Source organism: Crotalus tigris, unplaced genomic scaffold, assembly GCF_016545835.1.
Source record: "Crotalus tigris isolate CLP2741 ecotype Arizona unplaced genomic scaffold, ASM1654583v1 scf7180000019740.931981, whole genome shotgun sequence".
NCBI classification, from domain to species: Eukaryota; Metazoa; Chordata; class Lepidosauria; order Squamata; family Viperidae; genus Crotalus; species Crotalus tigris.
In genome coordinates, this window is record NW_024097690.1 from 791,628 (window position 1) to 813,717 (window position 22,090).

Below are 22,090 nucleotides of genomic sequence, written 5' to 3' on the forward strand. Positions count from 1 at the left end.
TAAGATCAGCATCCATGGCTTGTTTTCTGCTCCTACAGGAAAAACAGAGATTGGGGATATCACAACAGGGTGTTCTTTATGGTAATTTTACATCTTTCTTTTGTCTTCCTTCAGGAATTCAGAATGGTCCCTTCTATTAACTTTCTGGAAAAGCTTTTATATTATGTTTGGTTAACTTTACTATATTGCCCATTTAAATAAGTTTTAATTAGTGTTACTATTTTATTGGTAATATTCTATTTAATACAAGTAATTGATCAACATTAAATAATTATTACTAAAAGAAAGTCTGTGAGTATTCTCGGTAATTTCTAGATTATTTTGGAAAGCAGTTGTAAAGAACAACAGTGAATGCAATGAATCATCTTCAAAGCAAAGGATATAATTTTATTATTATTTTTTGGTTGTTTATAGAGATGGTTTCGAATGACACTGATGATGTTTTTGGGCTTCATGGGCAAGTTGAACACAAGTTGAACTTCCTCCGAAAGTATGTGCCAAAAGATGTCAAACTTATACTTATTGGACACTCAATTGGCTGTTATTTTGCTCTTAAAATTATGAAGCACTCACCAGAACTGGAGGTATGTCAGAGATGTATAAATTTATTCAACATTTTCTTTCTCCAATCCCCCCATCCTAAATTGACCATATTTGTATAACAATAACCTTAATTCTCAATCACAGAAGATGGCCCTGACAAGAAAGGGTTAATACACTTATATTAACAATAATAATAATTGTTTTTCTGTCTGGGACAGTGGTTCTCAACCTGTGGGTCTGGACCCCATTTGGGGTCGAACGACCATTTCACGGGGGTCGCCAAACAACGCAGTCCGCCATTTTTTCCCCCTTTTCCTTAGCTGTGCTACTCCCTTTTATTCTATTGGCTTTTGAAAGCCAATAGAATAGACTCTCTTGAATAGAGTCTAATTCTATTGGCTTTCAAAAGCCAATAGGAATTGTCCAGGCTGTCTCTGCCCTGCTGAGCCCGCCAAAAGTCCCATTCTGCAAACGGTGCTGCACCAGTTGAGTAGTCCTCGACTTACGACCGGTTGAGTAATCCTAGACTTACGACTGGTTGGGGGTCACGGCATTAAAAAGGTTGAGAACCACTGGTCTGGGAGATTCCAATCATCTATTTTTTTACTTTCTATTTGTGCTATAGAGGATGTAAACTTGGTTAATCATCTGCAGTCCTGGAGACCATGTTTCCTTCACCAAAATCGGTTCAAAACATTATTAAACTCTTGAATATGCATTGCTTTTTTAACTAACACTTCTGCTAGGACTAGAATTGGGCAAATTGATGATGAAGAATAGGGAAAACAGAACATTCTAACTTCCTCCACCAAGCATCACAGTTATAGGAAAGAAAGTCATAACTATCAGAGCAAGGAATCTAGTGGCTTCCACAAAGAGTAAGAGATGTGTGATGGTGATTGGTGACTCCCTATTGAGAAGAAGAATCAGCAGTCTGCAGATCAGGCATCCTATCAAAACAGTATGTTGTCCCCTAGGTATGAAGATCCAAGGTGTGAAAGAGAAGCTGACCAAGTAATCAAATCTATTAACCACTATTTCATGTTGAAACAAGCCAGAGAAGAATATTGAAAGATTATGAGACTTTGAAGTCAATGAGCAAAATAACTTGGGGCACAGGTGGTATTTTCATACATATTTCCAATCTGGAAGATATCTTGCTAAGATTACCTGGAAAGCTTTAAACTAAATTTGGAGGGGGACAGTGTCATCCTTTCAATATAGACCAGACTAGGAAACCAAAGTCAGGCAGGTCAACACTACTTTTTATTATAAAGATATAGAAATAGAATCATGAAAATCAGAATGCATTTCACATACACATAAGCACAATTTGTAAGAATTAGGGAAGGTCATGTCTAGGACATTTTTTCAGATTACAGTTCTGCTCCCAGGCTTAGGTTTCTTTTATCTGACCATTGTCTTGGTAGCAGCTTTTCCTCTTGTCCTCCTAGGCCAGTGTTTTGTAAAGTATTGTCCTAAGACCCCTGCAGGTCCCCCAAGACCTTGTCCAGGGGTCCACAAAATCAAATTATTTTCCAATCTATATTGAAAAAGAATTCAGTATTAAAATCCAATTGAACAATTGTGAGAAGCAGCAGCAAATGCATCTATTTTAATTTTTAATATGGTAAATATCAGGAAATAAAATCCATACAAACAAAAGTGCTTTTGGGATTTTCTGTGATTTTTAAAATTGGGAAGGGGTCTGAAAGCAACAGTTTAAGAAACAATGCTCTAGGCCAGTGGTTCTCAACCTGTGGGTTGGGACCCCATTTGGGGTCGAACGACCATTTCACGGGGGTCGCCAAACAATGCAGTCCGCCATTTTTTCCCCTTTTCCTTAGCTGTGCTACTCCCTTTTATTCTACTGGCTTTTGAAAGCCAATAGAATAGACTCTCTTGAATAGAGTCTAATTCTATTGGCTTTCAAAAGCCAATAGGAATTGTCTAGGCTGTCTCTGCCCTGCTGAGCCCTCCAAAAGTCCCATTCTGCAAACGGTGCTGCACCAGTTGAGTAGTCCTCGACTTACGACCGGTTGAATAGTCCTCAACTTACGACTAGTTGGGGGTCGTGCATTAAAAAGGTTGAGAACCACTGCTCTAGGCCACTCCCTCTGCCTATTACAGAGAAGGACCACTGCCTAGAATGGAGATAGAGTTTCAAGATCATGGGAAGAGATAGTCCCAGTCTTTGCTGTACTGGTCAGACTACACTTAGAAAACTGTCCCCTGTTCTGGAGACTAGAATAAGAGAGAATTTTGATCACCATATCACAAAAAAGATATAGAGAGTTTGAAAAAAAATCAGAGAAGAGCAACAAAGATGATCGAAGGCCTGGAGACTAAAACATACGAAGTACGGCTACAGGACTTGGGTTTGGCTAGTCTAAAGAAAAGAGGAAATAAGGGAGACATGATAGCAGTGTTCTAGTATCTGAGGGGCTGCCACAAAGCAGAAAGGGTCATGTTATTCACCAAAGCATCACACGGAAGGATGAGAAACAATGGTTAGAAACTGATCAAAGAGAGAAACAACCTGGAATTAAGGAGAAACTTCCTGACAGGGAGGACAATTAACCAGTGGAACAGCTTACTCCCAGAAATCATGGGCGTTCCATCACTGGAAAATTTTAAGGAGAGACTAGACATTCACCTGTCTTGAGACAGTATAGGTTCTCCTGCAGGGGGCTGGACTAGAAGACCTCCAAGGTCCCTTCCAGCTCTATTCTACTGTATTCTAAACAGGAAAGAGAACAGCAAAAAAAGATGGTAAGAGGCCTGGAAACTAAATCTTACAAAGAGTGGTTAAAGGAATTTGCCTAAAGAAGAGAAGGCTAAAGGGAGATATGATAGCAATCTTCCAATATGTGAAGGGATATCACAGGGAAGAGGATATTGATTTATTTTCCAGACAAAAATCATGGATAGAAGGTTTACAATGAGTAATCCACACTTGAATTAGGAAGGAATATCCTAACTGTGAGAGCTGTCAAGCAATGCAACAGCAGTGCCTTCTCAAGCTGTAGGTGCTCCATTACTGACCAAGAAAAAAAAATTGGACAGCTATTTGTCAGAGATGGTATGAAGGTTCCAGCAATAGGCCGAGGATTGGGCTTGAAGATTTCCAAGCTTCTTTCCAAATTGATTCTAATTTTTGTTTTTGTTTTTTTTGTGTGTGGGGGAATATTCTTCATTTCCAATTCACGTGTTTTACTTTACAACACAGGTCTTACAGAAAGAATTTTTACAAATTCATTTGCAAAATAGATGGCACTAGAGTGGAGGCAAGGTGGGATATAAATAACTTGAGAAGAAAGGATAGAGTGTAGATAATTAGTCAAACTTTTATTCTGTTTATGGCTCATGATCATTCATTAAAAAAGTGTTATTTTTTTCTGTTGGCTTTAGCAAATACTTTACTAATTATACAACATCATAAAATTAGTATTTAAGTGTGAGAGTATGCATGAGTTTATTCCTGTAAATTGTTTTCCTTTGATTGAAAGCTTCCTTTTCTTAAGCTGAAACTACAAATCTATAGATCACACATTAGCCTATACTTCATACCCAGGAATTAACATGGTTAACATCCAAGTTTGTTTGTTTGTTTCCCCAGGAGAGATAATACACTGTATTATATTTGTAATTTATGTAATTCTAATATTAAGGGATCTAGGGGGAAAAAAAACAGCTTATTTTACTCTAATAGTTACCTGGTTTCAATTATATTTGATTTGTTGAATTGCCTTCCCCCTTCACATGGCCCCAAAGATACTGCTGGCACAGTAATGATTTGTCAGTGGGTTGAAACTATAGATATGTTTAGGATGATTTGAGAGCACAATGTGCTTGAAGTTAAATTATGACAAGCTGCATTTAAGATAGGTCAACAATAAAAAATATTTGCGTAAGCCAGTTTGTTACACAACTTCTGCCCAAAGTAAGTTAAGCTCTATATTTTATGATATGAAGTGTGATAATAAGAAACTTGTGTTTCCATCTCTTCTCTTATTTTTATTGGAATATTTAATTCTCAGGAGAATTCAAGTCCATAAGTGTAATTTAGTAGCTGGCTGTGCATCTGTGTGTGTTTATAGCTACTTTCTGTATTTGCTATGGGATTCTGGTTTTTGTTTTAAAATGAACAGCTTTCTAAATGTTTTTTCAATGCAATGCGTTCTTGCTTTGAACTACTTGGTTGTTATTTAATAGTTCCCTAATTTTCTGTTTTCATTCAAAGTGCACCATTAAAATTTTATTTAAAGTTATTTTTAAAAGCTGGAAAACCATGATGCATCTTTGGACTGTGTGGGAGGAATCTGGACCAGGATTCAAAATGAATGATCACATAACTGACCCTGTCACCCACCTCCCATCCCTACCCCATGACCTGATATTTACATTTCTTTGAACTAAGAAGGCATACCAAGTTATCACCATGCCTAGCTTCAGTTATATAAACTTTCTCCTTCACGTCTGCAGCTTGGAGATGCACAACTGGAGTCAAAGCATATGACAGCTTATACCTAGAAGCTCTCCTAGGTTCAAGAATGACTTACATTTTCTTGAACATTTAACATATATTTTTTACATACAGAAGGCATAAGTTATTTTATTGCTTTAGCAGGAGGGGCAAAAGAAAAAGGGGGGAGAGAGAAGGGAAAAACACAAAAAATATAAAGAAAAAAGGGGAAAAACATGTTACATATAAGAAGTTATTTTTCCTAGTTTTTAAACTGATCATTGCACCTTGACCATGTGAAATAATATTGATTGTGTGGAAGTATATTAAAGCCAACCTAAAAGTAAGGAGAAATTTTCTGACAGTGAGAACAATTAATCAGTGGAATAGCTTGCCTCCTGGAGCAGTAGGTGCTCCATTACTGGAAGTTTTCAAAAATAGACTGGATAATCATTTGACTGGGATGGTATAAGGCATCTGCCTTGAGCAGGGGGTTGGACTAGATGACATCCAAGGTCTCTTCCAGCCTTATGATTCTATGTTCTATGTTCCATTGTATTGATAGAGAGCTAACCAGTGCTTTTTTTCTAAAAAAAAAAAAAAAAAAAAAAGTGCCGGAACTCACACACGTCATACAAACCGCCTTGCCTACCCTACAAGGTTCCATCCAAAAAAGGTGCCAGAATTCCATTCTGGGCATTCTATGAGAAAAAAAGCCCTGGAACTAACTAATAAGCAAAAAGTGAACACCCATCAGTCATATTGCACTGTAAATCTGTGTTTGCACTGTCTTTCCAGTGGTGAAGAGTTATCTTTTGTACCGCTCTCCATGTTTGATAAATCTCTAGTTCTTCATTATAGGAATGAAGTTCCAAACTTGTGATAATTCAAAAATACCCTCAGGTGTCTAAATTGAATTGATCATTGTAACACCAGAGTAGCAAATTTAATAATAGTGAGACACGGTTTGGAATCTTGTAAATGCAGTGATTTGATGTAGCTGATCAGCACTTCTGAAGGATGACAGATTCCCAACCTCTGCCATCTTACCTCATTCTGCAGCTTTCAAATGTTAAGGGGGGGGGGGGTATGATAATATTGTCTTTAGAGTTTAATCTTACCTCAGTCGGCTATTGTGCATGTGTATGTAAAATATACCCATTGCTTGGAAAGTAGTGTTCTTGGAGGAAAACAATGCTGTATAAATCAGCGGTCCCCAACCTTTCCGGCTTGATGGACTGGCGGGGGAGGAGAGGGAATGGTTCCATGAGAGCAGCTGGTGTGCGCACTTGTGTGTACAGCTCCATTTGCCTGAGTGGCAGGCGCGCATGCCTACTGCTGGCACAAATGGAGCTTTGTATGTGAGCGCGAGCTCCGAGTGCTCGCACAAATGCTGCTCTGTGTGCAAGCGCCTGCCTCTCATGCAAGTGGAGCTCTGCACACACACTCACCCACTGCTTGCACAGCCTGGTTCCAAATGGATCCTGGCCCAATACTAGGCAGGGGCCCAGGAGTTGTGCAATGCTGTAGGCTCCTGGAAACTTTTCCTGATGCCAAGCTGGCTTCCTTAACCTTGGTTCTCAGTCCCTACCAACTTTGCTGTCTACAATGCCTTTCTTGTAGCATCTGGTGTTTCATTCCACACTGTTCTGAAGACTGCTTAAACCCTGCAGAAAGAGTTGGGGAAGGCATGAGAACATAGGTGGAGGAAGATACCTGTAAAAGTTGCGTCCCTTCTTTTGCTAGACTGTAGTGTTTCTCAACCTTGACAATTTTAAGGCATGTGGACTTCAACTCCCAGAATTCCACAGCCAGCATTGCTGCTGTGGAATTCTGAGAGTTGAAGTCCACATGCCTTAAAATTGTCAAGGTTGAGAAACACTGTGCTAGAGTGAGCTAAATGTGGTTGCTAAATGCCTTATACAGTACAATAAACAGCTTGTGCTTCAGGCATAATTATGAAGACCCTTGATTCCTTTTTCCAGATAGGTTTTCATGAGTACAGTGTGCATTTTCTTTGCTACTAATTATTGTTACTAATTATTTTTATGCTATCACTATAGGAAATAGATAAGGCTGACTCAAAGGCATATGAACTGATTTTCTATTTGCCTCCTTGGCAAATACTGCACTTCTAAGTCTTTTCAAAGTACATGCATTTGTTGTCCCCAGTGCTTCTGAGTAGTCACGCACTGAAAAGAGTTACACTGACACTAATTTATTGCTTGAATAGACTCTAATTTGCAATTTGATTACTTTTTTCCTCTCTTAAGAGACTCCCAAAGCATATATTTCTCCAATTCCCATTCCTTCAAGGAGTATCAAATTTCATTTTGTTGCATTCAAATGATGGTAGATGCTAAGAAATTGATTTCCATTCCATTTGTTGCTTAGTCAGATTGTAACCATCACTAAAGATGCTTATAGGCTACATATATTTTATATAGCAATATGCTTATATTATTTTTACCCTGGCTGAAAAGCAAGAAAAATTGCAATAGGTTTAAGCTAATGAACTTAATAAAGTACAATAATTGCATACATGATAAAAACATTGTTTTAAAAATAGACAGGGACAGGTTTCTATTTATTTTTATTTATTAAATTTATATGCTGCCCATCTCACTATCCAAAGCAACTCCTTTTTAAAATAGTTACAAGAAGGAGGAAGAAAGTTGTGTTTGTATTACTACAAATGATGTATTTAAATGTTCTTTACATGGAGATGGTAGAAGCTTTCAAGTTCTCCTCACTGAAATCTTCCTCATGTTTCATCTGGCTTCCTTTGAAACATATGAAGAGTGAGAATTATGTTATTTAAAAAAGCCACTTAAAACAGTTTTTTCTAGGAAGTTAAATAGCATTAAAATAGCAAGCCATCTCAAAATAGAGCATAAGTCTGTTATTCCGCTGCTGTAGTCCAAGTACAATACGTCCAAGTGCTGTAGTGCAAGAAAAGAGGAAATGGAGGATTAAGATCTGAATGACCGGTAGAATAAATAATATTAAATGGACTTCAGTACCAGTCTTAACTCTTGTGTTCAATCCCACTGAGATGACAGCAACAGTCAGGTCAAATAATATTATGCAAGAAAGCAATTTGAGCATTGATCAGCTTGCATTACTTTTAGTTTCTATTACCAGCATTATTTGATTTGATTTTTTTTATTTTTTCCCCTTTATAGTAACATTTTCTTTGTAATATTAAGACATCCGAACTTACAAGAACAGTTACATTGTCCCAGGATCACATGATCACTATGTAAACTTCCCAGCAGGTTTCCAACCAGTAAAGTCAATAGAGGGGGAGCCAGAGTCACCCTAATCGCTGCATGATTCACTTAACAACTGCAGTGATTCATTTAATTGTGGCAAAAGTCATAAAATGGGGCAAACTCTTAAAAACTGTCTTGCTTAGCAATGGAAATTTTGGGCTCAGTTGTGGTTGCAAGTCAAGGGCTACCTGTATTTAGTCACATGAGAATTTCTGCAAATGAGATTTGGTTAACCTGAGGTGATATATTTAGTTTCATTACTCAGTGGCAGTTGGATTCCTATTTTAGAGGATTATGCTGATCAAGGAGTTGATGCTGTATGTGCTTATTTTAGAGGAGATTTTGTTGAGCTGAGTAGTGACTGACACATAGATTGGATTATAGAACAGTTAAGCAATTAATGGTTTTAACACAACTGCAGGACTGCACCTTTTTTCTGAGTTGCTATATATAAATTTGCAATTATAGCAATGCATGTTACAAAACTTGTATGAAGAAGCATTTGGCTTGCTGGAATGAGGAGCTCCTGAGATAACAGGAGCAGTTACATCTATCAACAGTTGAATCTATATATTTATTGCATTATTAGTAAATAGGCAGATGAAAGAAATACATTTTGTTAAATAATAAAGAGATATTTACCAGCAAAGCTGGAAAAAAAATAACAACAACTCAACTTCAAGGTTCTTAATAAAATTTCTGGGTAGAAAAGTCACCAGAAAACAATGGCAGAGATGTCATTGCTTTCTATGGGTGAATATCTAAATATTTTACTTACTAAACAATACTAGTATAACTGGGCAAGCCATGTAAAGGAATTAATGATAGATAGTAAAACATTTTAATCTCTTTAGCAACCTTTAACATAACATTTTGCCTTTTTCAGAAAAGCCTCTTCAAAATTAATTTACAAAATTCTTTATATACATTATGAAAGAGAAATTATCTAAATTGACAGCATGAAGCATCTAAACAACATTAGCAAAAAAGAAGTGAATGATCCATTTACATAAAATCAGAGTAGAAATCTAAGTCCTTCAGATCTATTTACAAATGATCACCAATGCTCCTATTCCCTGGAGGGCCATTCACAAACACTGAACTACCACATAAGAGGCTCTGCTCACTTATTTAATTCACATTACCAGAAAGGCCCTTCAAAAATGAAAGTGGGCTAGAAAGTATTAAGACCACATAGAAGCAAACAGCTAATGGAGTGAATCTTTATATTGAGCAGTATTTTGTCACTGTGATATTATGAGCCACATTGAACTGGCCATGGAATAGATCTTGGGAAGAAAATAATTGATATTTGAGATTGGCATTTTAAAAAAGTGGCATTCTGTAATCAAGATGTGCTTCATTATTAACAACACTGAAAAGTTTTTCAGTACTTTTCCTTGTTATTCTTCCTTGGATTGTGTGCAGAAATATGGTTTTTAATGTGGTCAGAATGCTAAAGTTTGTTGTGGTAAAGAGGAAAAAAAGAAATTTGAGTGAGAATAGGGGCCAGCAGCAGGAGCTCTTGGCTATAGTTCTGTAGAAACTGCCTTTTCTGTACCATGCATTTATATTGATCGCATTACATTTTATTTAGTTATTTGGGGAGGAAAATACTTGTACATTACTTTTCAACTCTAAGAACATTTTCAGAACCTGGTTCAGAACCATTAAAGTTGAAAGGTTCTTGTAAAATAAAAATGTCCACCAGGTTCTGCTCTTACTAGTGATGGTAACAAAGTCCCAGACCTCTAAGACAGGGGTGTCCAACTGGCAGCCCGCAGGCCAGATGCATCATGTGCAGGCCACAGCTACCCCGGCTCCTCAAAGGCAAAAAATGTCACAATATGTCATGTGACACGTTCGAGTTTGAACCTGTGCTCTAAGATGAGTGGGCTCATGCCTTTGCGGGTTGAGGGCTGCTTTTGAGTGGTTTATTGGGGACCACAAACCAAAAATTGAGAGGGCTTAGACAAATACTCAATCTATATTTAAATTAAATGTAATGTCAGTGCAATTGGTAGAATTATCCCTTGTGCATTTAATACTTTTTCTCTGTCACATTAAAAAAATACAGTTCAGTGGGAATTTTTTTTAAGGGAAAGCCTCTCTTTATGATTTGTGGTTATGTATCCAATCTATGAGCTGCTAAGTAAGATAAAAAACCAGCTCAGAGGTCAGACCCCCCAAAAGTTTTACTTGGTAATGAAAGGATAAAAAGGTGGAGCCAGACAAGCTTCTCTGAGGAAAAGACGGAGTGTAAACAGTAAAAAAGTTTATTTCATTTCATCGCCTGCCTCACTGGGATTGGCATAGAATGAGATCCAGGGATCTCATTTTAAAGAAACAGCAAGGGTGAAGATGAAGAATACAAAAGGCACAAGTATGGAAAGGTTAAGAGGTGGAGAATGGGTTGAAGTACAGAAAGAAATTGAATATATAATTACCTGAGTTCCTTCTCTAAGATTACTGATAATGGTGTAGTACTCTGATGAATACCGTGAAATATTTTCAGAGCATGACACCTGCTTTAGATGATGGTATACTACTTCCACTTTTGTTAAAATGTCATTGGTGTATAATCAGGCAGTGTGATATACTCCTTACATAAAATGTATCTTGGATAAGATGAGGCTTTAAAAGAAATAATAGTCTGAATGGTATAAGGTTTCCTGCCTCAGCAGGGGATTGGACTAGAAGATTCTGAGATCTTTTCCAACTCTGTTTTTCTGTTAATAACAAATATTATAATACCTAGGAAATAATTTGGCAATAGACCATTAAGGCCATGGCAAAGAAAATTATTTGCTTAATTTCTTTAGACTTTTAGACTTCAGATATACCTTGCATAGGATTCTACAGAACAGTTGATGGCCCATAACCCACAAGATGTCAAGGTCTTCATCAAAATCGATGGACAAACTACAGAACAGCTAATTAAACTGTTTGGATTTTATTTTTGTTCATTTACCAACAATGTGCTTATCAATCAGTTAGTCATTTTTATTTGGTCATAGATCAGCAAATAAAATAAGAAAACCACAATTAATTAGGTAAAAAGAAACAAAGTTCTAAAATATCTTAGAAGGATTAGAAAAGAAACTACGGCATACTGTGCAAACTATACGATAGGACTTTGCTCTAGTCAAAGAAATAAAATCATTTTAACCCATGGCACAGAAGAACAGAAGGATAAGTGGAGATTAAGTTGAATCAGGCACATAAGGAAGCTGTTTTTCATTCAGAGAAAATACTTTCCAAAGTACCTATTTTAGCCTGGAGCAGGGAAATAAAATGTTACATTTGAATAAGAGGCCATCCCAAGTACAAGATTATTTCTCCCAGTTGGAACCAGTTTACAATCTTCTTGCTTATCTTTTTTTGTTTCTTATGGTTGAGAATCCGTTGACCTCTTTAAAGTGCTAGGTTGGGTTCTTAGCATTCCCTGAATTAAAAATTCAATGTGTACGGACTATAATCCTGGCTGCTGTTTCTTAATGCATATGTATTACATCCAACAGAATTCAGCAGCCCTGCGACATATTTTGCTATACTTTGATGAAGCTAACACCATCCAGTTTAGATGTGTCCTAAGCAGAAATATAAAAAGGCATTTAAGGAATAGAAGGTTGGACAAATTCTGGAATGATTTTCTTGTCTTACTTAGAGCTTTTGAATTTGAAATGAAATTTAAAAACCGTAAATGTTGTTGGGTAGGTTGTATTTTTTTAAAAAAGTATATGTAATATGCTTCAGCTATTGAACAGTTTAAATTGTAATAAAACAAATAAAATATTTTACATAATTGAACTGAAGTTCTGCTAACTTGATCTAATGAAAACTGACCTGGGATCAAATTGATCAATGTCTTTGTGAACTTTACTTTATGGGTAATTTCATTTGTTAGGCACAAATAATCAGGAGCATTTATTGAGTTCAAAGCACAGAAAAGTTTATTACTGCTACACAAGAATCTAGTCAACTAATGGTCAAAGTTTAACTGGTGCCAGTTAAGGCTCAATCAAATTCATGGGCTGCACTTGGATCTTTTATGGCAACGCAATAACTCTAAACTAATGACAAGTTTAACGCCACATTCCAGCTCATCCTGCTCTTCTTCTATACATTTTGCTTCCTCAATATTTGGCAAAATGGTTCTTTCAGAGATCATTTGTATTTCTCAAAAATCCTAGCTGTATTCTTTCATTTTTGGAATGTCTGTTTCTTTTTTCTTAATGGGAAACCTTTTGATGGGTTAGGAGAGTTGCATTCTTCTATCCATAATATTTTTTTCATAGAGCAAAGTTTCTATAGAAACTTCTAACAGCTTTTAATTGAAAATCTTAGGTTTTCTAATGCATATAGGGGAAAGGCAAACTAACAATTCCCAAACTTGATTTCTATTCACTGATATATACTATACACTAAACTGCACAGGGAAAAGAGCACCAGGATTATATATTATGATGGATAAATGTTTCTGTCATATTTTAAGAAGAGTATAGGTAGAAGAATGAATTAATGGCTTTTCTTATATCAAGTATTTCCTATCCTCTGTAATATTCTAAAAGGTCTGTTAAAATTCCATCTGGATTATTTTTAATTTTAGGAGACTAGGAGAAGCAGAGGAAATTTGCTAATAGTATATGCAGCTAAATGAATTAGCACTCGGTCTTTGAGGACAAGATTTCAAAAGAAAAAATGCAATAAGCAATACTGTTTAATAGAACAAGATGTGTAAAAGTTTTAGTAAGAACTTAAAAGCACTCAACAATTACAGTTGATGACTTTTACTAAAAGGTAAAGGACACAAACAGATTTTTTGTTTGTATCCTGGTATATTTTCGTCTGTCATGACAAATAAATCATGCCATATGTAATTTATAGCATTACAATAAAAGGAAAAAATGTGAGAGATCAGTACATATGTTTGATAATTTCTTAATATATAAGTAAAGAAGATTGGAAGGTTTTTTTATCTCTGTGCTACAGGGTGAATCATTACTTCTCCAGCACTGGAGATGGATAATCCACTAATGGGTTAACTTAATCCTCCTGCCCAATCAGATCAAGTCAGCCAAACTTGCCACGCCTGTCCTAGGCCTGTTTGCCCCAGTTTTCGATTTGATCTTGCCCAGAACAGATGTGCAGGATTGGCTCACAGGCAGGTAATTACCTATTAATGGATTATCCATTAGATTACTAAAATTTCTACATTCCTTGACTTGTTCCCTGAATAGTGCTGGGACCAGCGCTCCTACAGAGGAATATTTCCCTGATTCCCATTGGGCTTCTGTTTGTTAACAGGGGACTCCATTCTCTTCCCAATTCACTCCCCCCCCCATTCATTCCTTGCTGGGTAAAGGGGGAGGTCCTTTCCGTTCTTTTCTTCTTTCCCTTTCCAATTCTCACCAACTCTCCTCCGGCATCGGAGCTTGCGGCAGCAGCTCCGACGGGTTTTGAAGAGCCGAATTGACTCATGGAGGCCGCAGGGGCCTTTAATTACATAGACGAGTCCGAGTGCTCCAGAGGCTTCCAGAGGCACTCGAAACGCCGAAGGTCAGCTGGGAGGGCGTTTTTCGACCTTAAAGAGCTCAGACTGCCTCGTGGAGGCCGCAGGGGCCTCAAATTGCATAGACAAGGCCTGATCGCTCCGGAGGCTTCCAGAGTCGATCAAACCTCCGACGAGCAGCTGGGGAGGGCATTTTTCGGCCCCATTTCCCCCAGAGAAGCGTGCACAGGCTGGATGACTTCCAAGAGATTTGGAACCGGAGGGGGTGGTCAAGGTGAGTCGCGGCCGCCATTTTGCGACCATGTGATACGCTTTTACACCTCTCTCTTTCGCCCTAAGTGAAGGCCTAATTCTACACAGGGGCCCTGCAGCCCCACAGCCGCCATCTTGGAGGCTTCGGTTGCCCCCAAGGCCTCCATTCTGGAATTATAGCCTACTGATTCAGGCCTCACTGAGGCCTTAGACAAGGGTTTTTCCCTGATTGTAACAGCCAAGGGTTGCATGGTGGGGGGGCGAATAATTCTCTCAGGTCATCCTTGGAAATTTGCCCGGTAGCATTGCTAGTTCCCCTTATCCTTGGCATAGACCCAAGAATTGTTATTGGGCCTCCTGGTGTCTCAAGCCCTGGTCACTCTTGGCTTGCTGAATTTTACAGTAGTTTCTAGCCTCTGACACTGTACAGTTGCCATCTTTTATAATGCTGGCCTGGCAACACAGCAAGCCTCGCTAGCAGACCGCACTCCACCTTCAGGTGGAAGTGATAGCGACTGCAAGCAGAACTGGTCCTTTTGGATACCATTGGTTCAGTGACCGGGGGGGGGGGGTAGGGCAACCTAATTCCAGCTTTTGCCCTACAACCTTATCAGCCAATTGATCCCCTTCCCAGGTGCACCCTCTAGCGCACCTGAAGATTTCATACCAACACGGCTTCCCAGTCCAGGGCCACCTCTCCTTCCTCCTCAGTCCGGAAGAGGCTCAGATCTCCTTCCCAAGAGGCTGCTGGTGGGATCGCAGCCAAGGTCAAACCCAAGGCTGCTTCTGGGGGGAAAACCTCCAAATTGGCTGAAAGACAGGCCAGCAGGAGACACCAAGTATTGGAAAAGGAGTTTGCAAAAGCTTAAAAACAGGCCAGGGCTGAGACTGCTCAGACAGAGATCACCTATTTTGATCTACCTCTAGGTCAGGGGTAGGCAACCCAAAACACTCAAAGAGCCACTTGGACCCGTTTCCCACCAAAAACAAAACACAGGGAGCCGCAAAACCATTTTGATATCTAAAATGAAGATAACACTGCATATATCCTTTTTTACCTTTATTATAGGTGTGTGTGTGTGTGTGTGTGTATGTGTGTGTGTGTGTGTATGTGTATACACACACACACACACACACACACACTAAAAATAAAAGTAAAAATATGACTCTTGGGAATATCCATACTATTAAAACAATGATCACCAAGAGAATGCTTTAAGAGAATAAAATTACATACACACAAAGGTAAAAAAAAGGATATATGCAGTTTATCTTCATTTTAGATGTCAAAAGGGTCTCTCTCTCCCTCCCTCTCTATCTGCCCTTGGTCTGCCACTCCTCTTCCCCCACTCTCTCTCTCTCCCTCTCTCTCTTTCTCTTTCTCCCCCCCCCCTCCTATCTGCTGCTCACCTGGCAAGCTTCAAGCTGTTGTCCAACAACCTCCGGGGTAGGAACCTCGTCTCTTTTATGACTCATGGACTTCAACTCCCAGAATTCCTGAGTCAGCCTAGCTGGGCTAGCTAGCTCTCTCCTGCCCTTCCTGCTTCCTGCAGAGACGCAGCAAAGGGAGGAGCTCCGCCCAGAAAGCTTTTCAGCTCCTCGGAGAACGCTGTGAGTGCACTCTCTTTTACACACAGAGACACACACACACACACACACACACACACACAGAGAGAGAGAGAGAGAGAGAGAGAGAGAGAAGCAGGGAAGCGCAATTGCCTCTCTCTGTCTCTGTCTCTCTCTGCAAAGGCAGAGGAGGCTGGGAGCCACCGGGGAAGGCTCAAAGAGCCGCATGCGGCTCCGGAGCCGCAGGTTGCCGACCTGTGCTCTAGGTCTTTCTTCCTCTCCTCAGGAAGTCTGGGCACCGGCAGAACCTTCCACTTCTTATGACCAGGCCGAGGAGGTACCTGAGGTGCAGGCCTTCAGGTCTACGATGCCACGTGGCAGAACTTTTGCCAATGGTATTCCACTCGTCAACTACCTTTATCGAGATTGACCGTCCCAAACATTCTAGACTATTTATTGGAGGGACTGAATAAGGGATTGGTATCTAATACCTTGCATAGACAGGTGGCGGCCCTCTCTACATTGCTCTCTTGCGACACTGTTAGCTCTCTAGGGAAACACCCCTTGATCCACTCCTTCCTCAAGGGAGCTACGAATACCAAGCCACCCGTGGTCCACAGGTATCCCACGTGGGAATTACCTAGGATCCTTCAAGCTCTTATCAAGGCTCCCTTTGAGCCCCTCAGTTCGTGCGACATGAGGTCCTTATCCCTCAAGGTCGCCTTTTTGGTGGCCATTACTTTGGCGTATCTCTGAGATGGCGGCCCTCTCAGTCAGGGAGGATCTGTGCATCTTCCACTGGGATCAGGTCACCCTTCGCTTAGACCCCACCTTCGTTCCCAAGGTCAATTCTCTTTTTCATGGGACCCAGGACATTGTCCTTCCTGATTTCTGCCCCAATCCTTCCCATGATCTGGAACAGCAATGGCATTCTCTGAACGTCCGACGGGCTCTCCACTACTACATTAAACAGAGCGCCGACGGGCTCTCCGCTACTACATTAAACAGACCGCCACCTTCCGTAACTCCGAGGCCCTTTTTGTCTCCTTTTTACCTTCGTCCAGGGGTTGGAAGGTCTCGGCCTGCACAATCAGTCATTGGATAAGAGCGTGCATTGTGGGGCGTACCAATCCAATTCCTTGCCGACTCCATCCTGTGTCACAGCACACTCTACAGGCAGTGCGGCCACCTCAGCAGCCTGGGCCACGCAGGCTTCCATTGAGGAGGTATGTAAGACAGCCACATGGTCTTCCGCCTTACCGTTCATACGGCACTACAAACTGGACAGGTACGCATCCGCCGAGGCATCCTTTGGCAGGAGAGTCCTCCAACAAGTGGTGTCCCGCGACACGGTTCCAAACTTGCCCGCTTCCCTCCCGTAAGGACAGTGGGCTTTGGTATGTCCCATTAGTGTATTATCCATCTCCAGTGCTGGAGAAGGGGTGTTGTCTTACCTGAATGCCGTTTCTCAACACGGAGATGGATAATCCACACCCACCCAATTAGGTCCTTAGGCCTAGGGTCTGTTCTGTGAGCCAACACGTCATGCTGTCAGTCAGTAGCTGCGCCCTCATCGAAAACTGGGGCAAACAGGCCCAGGATAGGCATGGCAAGTTTGGCTGACTTGATCTGATTGGGCAGGAGGATTAAGTTAACCCATTAGTGGATTATCCATCTCCGTGCTGAGAAACGCCGTTCAGGTAAGACAAGGCCCCTTTTAAGAAATACAAATAGTACAAAGGGTTAGAGTAAGAATGTCAGTTGATTCTAATCCTTCTCAGAGCAGCACAAAGATATTTGCATTCATATCAAACTAAACAAGTTCTGCCTTTATTGCAAGAATATCAGAATGAATATAAGGAGAAAGAAAGAACTGACTGTTATGTGTAGAAGGCCTCAGCAAATACGATGGCTTTTTGATATGTTACACTTTTAATTGCTAACGTAGTTACAATCTGTCTCATTGGCAACCTACATCTATATAACTGTCTTTCCCCTTTTCCCCCCACCACACCCCAATTTAAATCTTAGATCAGTTTAGTCATTTGATGCATTGGATGAAGTAAGCTGCTGCAACTCAGAAAACTTAAATCTCTTGATAAAATGTATTAGTCAGAAAAGGTGCTATCAGACTCTTTCTGATTACAGGTAGTCCTCGGCTTTTGACTACAATTGAGCCCAAAATTTATGTTGCTAAGTGAGACAGTTGTTAAGTGAGTTTTGCCCCATTTTGCAACCTTTCTTGCCACAGTTGTTAAGTGAATCATGACAGTTATTAAGTTAGTTACATGATTGTTAAGTAAATCTGGTTTGCCCACTGACCTAAGTGAATCTGGTTTACCCATTGACTTTGCTTGTCAGAAGATTGCAAAAGGCGATCACATGATTCCGGGACACTGCAACTATCATAAATGTGAGTCAGTTGCCAACTGTCTGAATTTGATCATGTGACCATGGGGATACTGCAATGGTTGTAAGAATGAAAAATGGTGATAAGTCACTTTTTTCAGTGATGTTTTAACTTTGAACAGTTACAAAATGAACTGTTGTAAGTCAAGGACTATCTGTATGTGTTTCCTGCTGCAAGTATATATCATGTATTATTTCTGTTATTGCAGTACAAAAACTCTAGGTCCAACCTCAAGACTGCCAAAACAATATACTTTTATCTTTACCATCGTATCTACTTTCTGAACAAAAGCAAGGCAAGATTCCATGAGGGAGCTAAATCATATGCTGGGAGAGAATAAGATTTGATCATATACTTCATAATGTAAATGGATCAAATTTCCCTTGGAAAGCGATGATTGATATTTTTTTTTAAAAAAAATAGTGACTGCCATAATGGTAATAATTGAAAGGTTTATGATATGTAACTATGACATATTTCAATAAGAACTTTGTACCACAATCTTCAGGCCAATCAAATACCATTCCTTTCACTTTTTACTTTGACCTCTTTTGTCTTTTATTGTTCATATGTTCTGATATTAATAACTGGCTTTCTCAAATAATCTCAGATTCTGTCTCTTTCCTCTTCACTGCCAATTCTTGAAAAGTCTTGATCTAGATGTAAAGGGATTCTTGGTTAATAAGTATTTCTGATATATATGGGATGGAGGCTTTTTGCTGCCTTAAAAGAGAAGTAGCTTCTTCCCCCATTGGGGAAGTGGGATCACCCACTAACCCTGCAGAATTGATCACCTGGGGTCAACTCAATCACCTTGCAATATTAAGCTGGAACATTTCATAGAACCCCTGTCTGGAGAACCCTTGATTTGCCTACTTCATGCAGCAAGAATTTTCTGTGATGTAGCTAATCACTTAGTCCCCTTTTTCACAGCTGGCTGGTCTGTTAAGAATTGGGGAGAAAGCTAAAGAACTGGGGAACTGGCTAAGGCATCTTTCGAGTCATGGTCAAAGTCACTTTCTCACACAGCTGCTTGTAGTAGGCTGGCATGTGGAACTTTTGGGAATAGCTATCTTTGGATCCTGCTGGCTGCATTACAAGTAAGACTATCCATACCCATGGGGAAAAGATACAATCAGGTGCCCCTATAGTATAACTTTTAAGAAAGCAGACAAAGAGAACCAGAATCAGTTCTCACACTCACATCTGTGCTGATCTGATTTGAATGTTTTGATTGTGGGTGAAAACCTGACTCATATTCTGATTTTTTTTTCATCTGTTGTGAAAATGGGATTTCTTGCAGCAGAAGAGGACTAAGCTAGAATGATCTGTTCCAACGTTATTATTCCTTAGTAAGAGATACAAAATGTTGTGTTTTCTTAAGCAATGATCTTGCTTGAATTAAGTAATGTAATGCTAGCACAGAGTGAAAATATCTTTGTGGATAGGTTTGTTTTTTCCCCAAAACATTCCGGTCTTGGTCTTGGTTGGGATTTCTATGCTGTAGCAATTATGAGATACATATTAAAAGACCATAAGTCACAGAGGCAATCATAAAAGCTTGTGGCTTCTCTTGTTATATCCATGTGACTTTTCTAATAAGCTTCTAGGTGCAATTCAAGGCATAGGTTATCAGCTGTGAAACCCAGGGCTTTTTTTCTCATAGAACGCCCAGAACGGAGTTCCGGCACCTTTTTTGGATGGAACCTTGTAGGGTAGGCAAGGTGGTTGTATGAAGTGTGTGAGTTCTGGCACCTTTTTTTTTTTTTTTTAGAAAAAAAGCACTGGTGAAACCTAACATGACATATGAATGGATTATTTGGAGGATCATCTGCTTCCAAAGGTATTTACCCATTTCACATAATCCAAGAGATCTGGCTCTCCTTGTAGAAACAGTATCACTTTATGGACCCTGGACATGTACTTTCTTGGTGGCCATCTTGCCCTTTGCAATGACCTTCCTTTCAACATATGGTTGGCCTTATCCTTCAGGCATTTCAAAAGACAGTTATGACTTGGCTCTTTCCCTGGCCTTTGGATCAGGAGAAGCAGAGATCTTAATTTGATAGGTCATAGTATATTTTTGTTCTGAACGCTATTGCATGATTTAGTTGATTTTTAATGGCATGTGTTGCTTTCTTTTGTAGTTGCTCAATTGCTTTTTTATAATATTTTACATTACAATTAAAAAATAACTAATACAAACTTTAAAAAAAAAATTAGGAAGTGCAGAAACAAAAGAAAAAAAATACAGATAGTCCTCCACCTAATTGAGCCCAAAATTTATGTTCCTGAGCGAGACAATTGCTAAGTGAGTTTTGTCCCATTTTACAACCTACCTTGCCACAGTTGTTGAGTGAATCACTACAGTTGTTAAGTTAGTAACACGGTTGTTAAGTGAATCTGGCTTCCCCATTGACTTTGTTTGTCAGAAGGTCAAAAAAGGTGATCACATGACCCCGAGATACTGCAACCGTCATAAACATGAGTCAGTTGCCAAGCGTCTGAATTTTGATCACATGACCATGGAGATACTGCAATAGTCGTAAGTGTGATAAACAGTCATACGTCACTTTTTTCAGTGCTGTTGTAACTTCGGAGGGTCAGTAAATGAACTGTTATAAATCAGGGACTACCTGTATAAAGAAATGACTTCCCCTTCATAACAGTAAAAATAAACAATATTAGTAATTTGTCATCTTCTCTTAAAATGTAACAAATGACTTCTTCCCATTATCTCATCTGTAAACAAATCCTTAAAACCCCGTTGTTCAGTCCTGGGGAGCAGAAGTCCATTAAGGGTGTTCAGAGATAGCAGTATATCTATTTTAACCTTGATCAACTAAACCAACTTTGTATTCCTTTATTTACTTTTAATAATCTTGGGGTGTTTACATTCCTTCCCCCTCAAATAAAGTTATGGAACCTGATTTTTTTTCTCATTTTTTTCTTCATCCTTTCTCACAAAATTCTTCAGAACATCTAACAGATCACTTTTATAAATCCAATTGCTTGGTGATTTCTTGTATGCCACCCAAGCTAGACAGTCATATAAATGTTGCAAATAAATTAAAAATTACTCAGTTGTGACACATTTTAATAGCCTGACAAGAGAAGAGAAATTGGGTATCTGAAAACAATCCTATTTATTATTGCCGTATATGAGTGAATGACCAGCTGTTTTCAAGGCTAATAGAAGCATATAGTGCTGCATCTTTTCTAGCCGCAGTGTAGATCTATAGATATGAAATACATAAGAAACAATCTAAAAGGAAAAAAAATCTTTTTTTATGTTGTCCAGTTGCAATGTAATAGAAAAATTCATCCTATGATTTCCCAAGATACTAAGACTGTCACTTTTTAAAAAATTTAATGGGTTGCTACTTATTTTTATGTTGTCAGATGGATTCTTTAAAGCATTAAACAAAGTCAGGCTTCCATAAGGGATCAATTAAAGTGTGATGGTTATGCACACAGAATTTGATTTAACTGACCAGGTTTGGCAGTAACAAAGTAAGATCAACGGATAAGCCAGCATGTGATACTAAGGACTGCAGAATAAGTTGGCTTAATGTACTAAAAAGACTATAAAATTAAAAACTAAGCCTTTTTCTCTCTTTATGCATATTTAAAAATTCCTTTAGTAGCATTATAATGTTCAATCTCAGCTCAACTTCTCTCACTGAGCTGCTATGGCGAAAACAGAAGGAAAGGACTGCTGTATATGCCACTTGAATTTGTGATAGAAAAGATGGCATCCAAATCTAATACATAAATGCAAGTCCACTTGTGGAGCATAGAATACTCGGAATAGTGCTGTTATACAAATAGTTCTGGCATTATGAAATAAAACCATGACCTGGATGACTGAGAATCTCCGCAGACATATATGTCTCAGTGTTAAACGTGGATTAAATGTATGCCTGACTTACATATTTAGGAATGCTTTTTAAGGCTCCAAATCAGATGGAACTTTTTCTACTATTAAAATACATTAAGCATCCCTCATCCATAACAGCATCACTGTTAGAATTCTCTTTTTATCAGTGTGGTCACTGATTTTGTGA

At 39.1% G+C, this 22,090-nt stretch overlaps 1 protein-coding gene across 1 annotated transcript in view; it reads left to right on the top strand.

Moving 5' to 3' along the window:
• LDAH (lipid droplet associated hydrolase) overlaps positions 1 to 22,090 on the top strand; it is a 98,909-nt gene that overhangs the window by 29,395 nt on the left and 47,424 nt on the right. Inside the window, exon 4 of the mRNA XM_039364323.1 lies at positions 415 to 584. Coding sequence (XP_039220257.1) covers positions 415 to 584 — 170 coding nt within the window. The remainder of the gene's footprint in view (positions 1 to 414; positions 585 to 22,090) is intronic.